Genomic DNA, 7,080 nt, shown 5'->3' with positions numbered 1-7,080 from the left:
AGGAGGAAGTCCAAAGTGCATTGAAGGAATTGGCAAAGAACAAGGCACCAGGAATTGATGGAATAAAAATTGAAATCTTTCAAGAAAGTGAGGCGGCACTGGAGGCACTCACTCATTTTTGCCAAGAAATTTGGAAGACAACTATCTGGCCGACTGATTGGAAGAGATCCGTATTTGTGCCCATTGCAAAGAGAGGTGACCCAATGGAATGCAGAAACCATTGAACAATCTCTTTGATATTCCACGAGAGTAAAGTTTTACTAAAGGTAATACAGAAATGGCTGCAAGCATACATTGACAGAGAAGTTCCAGAGGTTCAAGCCAGATTTAGAAGAGGCCATGGAACGAGGGATATCCTTGCTGATGTCCGATGGATCTTGGCTGAAAGCAGAGAATATCAGAAAGATGCTTACCTGTGCTTTATTGACTACGCAAAGGCTTTCGATTGTGTGGATCATGACAAGCTAAGGAGAACATTGAGAAGTATGAATATTCCGGAACACTTAATCATGTTCATGAGGAATCTGTACCTGTCTCCTTTAGAGAATGAAAATTTGATATAACCTAGTCTCTGGGACCAAGCCTCAGAGCCACTATTTTGATAGTAAAATTACATTATTTAATCATAATTTTGCTTTAAGACATACTAACAAGATAAGTACTGAACTGCTAACCCCAAGGTCGGTGTTTCAAACCCACCTCAGAAACTTTATATAAGGGCAGTCTGAGTTGGAACCAACTCAAAGGCATGTAACAGGAATGCAGTTAAAAGTATGTTTTACCCAGTGTTAGTTCACATCTCTCAATTTCAAGGTAGCTCTCTGGCAGTCTAGGACTTTGCTGCTACAGGGAAACAAACAGAGTAAGGTGTTTGTTTACAAAGGTAGTTTTCAACTTGAAGCTGCATTTGAATCCTCTGGAAGACTTGTTAAAACAGATTGTTGGGTATTGCCCTCAGAGATTCTTTGGAGTGGTGACAGAGAATTTGAAATTCGAACAAATTCTTGGGTGAAGGACTACTACTTGTTAAGGTGGTCAGACTTTTAAACTATCCACAGATAACTCAGATGCTACTGAGCAGCTAGCTGAATGGGAAAGGTGAAGAAAGTTCAGACATAAACTTGTCAAGTTCAATACATGCATTTACGATGAGTTTTGATTTTGGAATGCTTCTCAACCACTTAGAAGAACTTGGGCAATCACTTGTTTTTTTGGCTTTGTTTTCTTCATCTATAAAATAATATAACCTTGAACTGCCACCCTCACTGGAGAATTGTGAATATCAAATAATATGGGTGTGAAAACATTGGGAAAATTATTAAGTAGTATAACCCTGGAACGTTTTTCATTGCTTTTAGCTTCTTAAAATGTCACTAGTTTGACTGTCTTGCTTTCTTCATTAATTATAACAACTTTAACAAACTCAAACTTCAAGCTGTTTTTAAAAAAATTCATTCAACCGAGATCAGACATGCCTTCTATACATTGTTGTTAAGTGCCATCAAGTTAATTCCTACTCATAGTGAACCTGTATTGGGTTTCTGAGGAACAGCTGGTGAGTTTGAACTGCTGACCTGTGGTTCAAAGTCCAGTGCTTATCCTACAGCACCACACCAGGTCTCCTTATAAACATCACACAGTACCGAACACGATTCCCAGTTTTTACAGCTTTAAAACTAGAAGTACAGGCCCTGTGGTGATTTGGATTGCTGTCCCAGTTAGTTTTTCAGTTAGGGGCCTGTGCAGATTGGCCCATTGATAAAGATGACTTAGGATATGAAAAATACTAAACAAAACCACTACAAATGATGAATCTGTCCACCTCATACTTTTATATCTCTTGCAAATTCTATTATTTTATATTTGGTATGTTATGGTTAAGTGCTGACTCATAGTGACCCTGTATAGGGTTTGAAAGGCTGTAAATCTTTAGCAGAACAGAAAGCCTCAGCTTTCTCTGAAGAAGGGCCTGTGGGCTCCAACCAGCAAGGTTGGTAGTCCAGTGCTTATCCACAGAACCATAGCGTTCGTACTTTATCTTTGGAAGTAGTAGTTATTGTTAAGTGCCACTGAGTTGGTTCCAACTCATAGCAAGCAACCCTGTATAGGGTTTCAAAGGCTACCTACAGAGCAACTGGTGACTTGAATGACCAACTTGGTTTATCCTCTAGAGGCACTGCCCTCTCCTTGAAAGTAGTCCACCTCTTTCTGGATGTGGTTTGTTTTCTCACCAAAGGGCTCACTCCAAGGGCCAACAAATTTCTTGCGCATATTGGGTGTGTTTGTGATTTTTTGACAGTGTCATCAACCATAGGAGCTCTGGTATTGTAGTGGTTGGTGATGGATTGCTAACAGAGTTCCCTGCCAGAGAATGATTTACAACCTCAGAAATCATGAACAGGGTTGCTATGAGTCGAACTGACTCAGTGGATTCAATGAATAGCGGTTAGACTTGATGAGACTCGATTATTTATTGGTGGTGGTGGTGGTTGCGCATATCGGCCATGCACAGGGTTTCCGAGGCTGTAAATCTTTATGGGAGTCGAAAGCCTCATCTTTCACCCCCAAAGCAGATGGTACATTCGAACTGCTGAGCTTGCGGTTAGCAGCTCAACACAACCACTATGCTCCGTGGGTCCTCTGATTATTTCATAGGTCTCAAGTTTCCGAGGAGCGGCTGGTGAGCTTGAACATCCTATCTTGCAGTTCAAATCGGCTTTGCATTCCAGCACATTAACCCACAGAGCTACATCAGAACTCCAATTTCTGAGTTAGAAAGACCCATTTTAGGGATTGGTGCATGAGACCCTATATTGGATGGATCTCTGAGTCGGACCGACACGACGACACTTAACAACTACCTGAACGTGTCAGATTTGTTTACCAGCAGCGGAATGGGGCCTGAGGTAGGGCAATATTTCTAGAGTCACTACATCCGTTGACCCGAACCTCCTCAGTCAGGGACCCAGCACGCGTCAGCGCGCTTCTCCCGGGCTCCGGCAGGAGTCGCCCGCGGCAGCCGAGGCTCAGGACGCACCCGTGGAGCCGGTAGAGGGGGCGGAGGGAGAGGAGAGGAGGAGCTGGAGGAGGCGCGGCTTCCTCCTCGTCTCTCCCGGGCGGCCGGCCTCCTCAGCGGCCAGGCCCAGGGCTGGCGGTCGGCGGGGGTCCAGGCGACAGCGGTGGCAGCGGCTGGGGCGCTGGCGGGCCACGGCCGGCGGGGGCCTGGCTCTGGCTCCGGGTGTTGAGACAAGATGGCGGCGGCACCCTGGAGGCTGGTCTCCTCCTCTTCTTCGCTCTCCTCCTCCCCGCTGCTCGCCGCCGCCTCCTGCTCGGTCTCCTCCTCCTCGTCCGCTGCCTCCCCCTCCTGCAGCAACACTAGCGACCGCCGAAGCGCCGGCCCGCTCTCCCTGAGCTCCGAAGGGGGATAGACCGGGCAGCTGCAGGCTCCGGCGACCGAGGCCGAGCTGGGGCCGGGGCGGGGACGGCGGCGACGGCGGCGGCGGCGGCGCCGAGTGGGGATGGGGTCGCAGACGTTGCAAATCCTCCGGCAGGGGGTCTGGGCCGCGCTCAGCGGGGGCTGGTACTATGACCCGCACCAGGCCACCTTCGTGAACGCGCTGCACCTCTACCTGTGGCTCTTTCTGCTCGGCCTGCCCTTCACCCTCTACATGGTGAGTGTGGGGGCGGGGAGGAGGGTGGCTCCTTCCCTGGGCGCTGGCGGGGAAGCGCCGCGTTTCCAGTCAGCGGGAGGTTCGCGCCCGACTTCTCCCCGTGCGCGCACCCCATCGCCCGGCCACCCCGGGGGACATTGCTCCCCCGGGCTGTCCTATGCTCCCCTCCCCTGCCGTTTACCCCCACTCTCCTCTCTCTGTAGGGCTTTCCCTATTTCAGTGATGAAATGAGAAATCAAAACAGTCTTCGTCCTCCCACCACCCCGACTCGCATACCGAAAATAGTAGGTTCCTAGGCCCCACTTTAGGGGTCCTTAACCTGTAGCCTCCCCAACCGTTCTACTTAATTGGTATACCCCCACTGGGGCTCCCTGCCCGCCGTGTTTTGTTCTGAGCGCCGTGCGGGTTGCTCTTTAACGGGCTGCCGCATTCATCTCCGAGTGCCGGCTTCTTTGCGCTCCGTTCCTCGGTCGCTGGGGCACCCTTTGGGCACTCCCTTCCCCTGAGGCGTTTCTCGCGCCTCTTCCTGGGGAAGAATCCTCCCTCCGAGGCGCCTGGAATCCGCGTGCGGAGCCTTTGGAGCCAGGGAAGGATGTGTGCGTCTCTGTTTGGAATGTGTTTGTGGGGCGTCCGGGCTTTCACTCACTTTTAGGGGTGGTTGAAACCCTGGCATTTTACCTTCCTGCAATCATGATTTTGCTTACCACTGGTTCTTTTCAGCTTCGTCGTCAGCGACTGTTGTGTTTTCAGGCCAGCTTAGAGGCGAAGCGGGGGTGATAAGGGGCATTTCAAACCGGATTTGTTTGGGGTTGGCCTTTTACTGATTTGAAAAAGGAAAGTACTGCCTGTTGCTGAATTCAGTACGATCGCTTCTTTCAAAGGTCTCTGTTTTTAAGCTATATTATCACTGAAAGTTGTGCTTTAAAAAAAAAAAAATCACACCAGGTTAGGGTGGGGCATCAGGAAATCAAGGTTGAGAGAGATGATTCTCCAGCTTCAGTTAAAAATTTCCAGGTTACTGGAAAGAGAAAGGATGCTAACTTTTTCTTTAGGAGAATTCCTTTGAGAATTTCTGCTTACTTTGTTGGTCTGATTTAGAAAATTGAGAATAACTGTAAGACGTGCTAAGTCGGTGACACCAAATTCTTCCCTAAGTGATGCTGCTTCACGATTGTAAAAAGTGCCTCCGTGGGGGTACTTGCGCTTGATTTGCAAGTAGATTTCAATTTTTTAATTAAAATTGTTTTGAAGGGTTATATCGTTTGAACTGAAAAGAATATTTAAACATGCTAATGGCTTATGGCTGATTTTTAAAAGGGAGTTGTTTTGTCTTGCCCCATTTTGCGCATTAATTGTGCAGTATTACAATTTTCAATTAATTCTGGCCTAGGGAGTTCGTTGTTCTCTTTGCCCTACTATATCTTCCAGGAGTATGACATTCATGAACAGGTTAATCATTTTGTATGTAAAAATCCTCATTGTCACAGAACCTTCATGGTAGATTTTTATTATCACTAGGAGAATTGTGAATTTAAAATAAAAACATTAAGGTGTAAGGATTAGTTGCTGTGTTTCAGTTTAAATGAATTTAGCTTTAAAAAGCACTGTAATGAACTGTGTAATTAGCACACATTACTAATGGAACTTTAAAGCAAATGGAAACCAGTAATTGTGTTTACTTGTTTCATTTTGGGAGTTTATTTAGCTAGGTTAAGTTCTCAGATAAATATTTAAGTGCCTACTCTGTACAGAGACACTGGTATATTCTAGGTAAATAGAATTGCTTTGCTCTTCCTAAACCTTGTCTCCTCTCTTTCTTTTCACATCCATTCTATTAGCATATCCTATGGGGTCTACCTTCAAAGCATAATGAGAACTCAGCCATTTATTATCATCAGCATCTCTCCCTTGGTGAAAGCCATTCTGTCTCCTAGATTATTGCAGTATTGTAATGAGCCTCACCGCTTTCATTCTTTACTCTCCATTCTCTCACTTTATTCTGAGTGATCCTTTACAAACATATGTCAGATGATATCACTCTTTGCTCTCAGCCTGCTCTCACATGTGTCTCAATCCTCACTAACCTCCTTACTGTTCTTCCCACACAAGCATGTTAGTGCTTCTGGACCTTTACATTTACTCTACCCCATTTCTGGAAGACTCCTCCACTCATATCTGTGTGGCTTGCTCTGTTTATTTCAGGTTTCTGTTGCATGCAAGATTTTTCCTTGTAACTTATATAAAAAGGCAGCCAACTTCTGTAGTTCCTACAACACTTCTTACTCCTCCTACCCACTCACTACTAGTTGATACATAGTTACTTGTTTAATGTCTATTTTTTACCACACTAGAATATAAACTCTAAGAGGACAGAGACCTGGATCAGAGCAATGAAAATGTTAATTAGTTATGACTGTTTTAGCATGTGTTCTGTTTATCCCAAGCCTTTTCTCCTCTGCTGAGGACAAAAGTCATTAGTGACTTAGTTTTATGACTTTAGGCAGGCAGATCAGGATTTATGCAAGATGTTTTGAAACTAAAAAAGCCACTGACTTTTTTGTCTTTAAAACTAGCTGAAGTCTGTGAAAAGATTGTACATTGCATCAGAACAAGTCTTAGAACTTTTTTTTTTTTTAGGGTGGGAATTGAAAAATTATTGTGAGTCTTAAGACTTTGTGTAGGATTCAAAAACGTTTGCTTTGTGTTAGTACCTTTGTGGATATATTTAACCCTGATGTTCTGGAGTTAACTAGAATTTTTGAGCCATCTAATCAGAAGATTTTTAAGTAGTGAAAATCAAATGTAACTTCTTTCCTTTCTTAGATCTCATTGTCCTATTTCCCTTCAGGCACTCACCTCATTTTATCTTGGTGTAATTATTTTTGTACATGACAGGTCACAGATGGTGAGTTTTGCCAGGCAGGCGGCATTTTGGTGTGGTGGAAAGCAGACTGGAATCGATGTTATCTTGATTTTTTGAGTCATGTCTCTGTTATTGATTGTGTGTACTTTGGGCGAGAGTCTACCATCTGAACTTTGATTTACTCACTAGAGAGAGATTTCATGGGAATTTTTAAGAACAAGTATTTCAAATAGAAATTATACCCTTAGAGGGGCTCTAAGTAAATGTCATTTGAAAGAATGCATCATTAGAACAGTGTTTCCTCTACTGTGCTGCATAACTAGAGGGAATCAGATAGCCCAGTATTTATTAAATCACACTGTTAGCTCAATATATTGCTCAGTGTATTGTTTTCTTTAAAGAGTTAAATCCCTCGGTGGTGAAATACTACATTAAAATCTATTTCATAAGTGGTTTTCAAATTCTGGTGGATTTCAAATTCAGCTGAATATATATAACCATTCTGATTCAGTAGGAGCTCTGGTAGCATAGTGGTTACGAATCAGT

The 7,080-nt window shown here is 44.5% G+C and overlaps 1 protein-coding gene across 1 annotated transcript in view; it reads left to right on the top strand.

The window, feature by feature from the left end:
- Window positions 1-3,518: 3,518 nt before the first annotated feature.
- Window positions 3,519-7,080, top strand: part of PCNX (pecanex homolog (Drosophila)) — a 324,383-nt gene continuing 320,821 nt past the window's right edge. Inside the window, exon 1 of the mRNA XM_006865614.1 lies at window positions 3,519-3,671. Coding sequence (XP_006865676.1) covers window positions 3,519-3,671 — 153 coding nt within the window. The remainder of the gene's footprint in view (window positions 3,672-7,080) is intronic.

The sequence above is a fragment of the Chrysochloris asiatica genome, unplaced genomic scaffold (assembly GCF_000296735.1).
Source record: "Chrysochloris asiatica unplaced genomic scaffold, ChrAsi1.0 scaffold00079, whole genome shotgun sequence".
NCBI classification, from domain to species: Eukaryota; Metazoa; Chordata; class Mammalia; order Afrosoricida; family Chrysochloridae; genus Chrysochloris; species Chrysochloris asiatica.
Note: the sequence above shows the minus strand (reverse complement) of the source record. Positions and strands in the feature narration are given on the sequence as shown.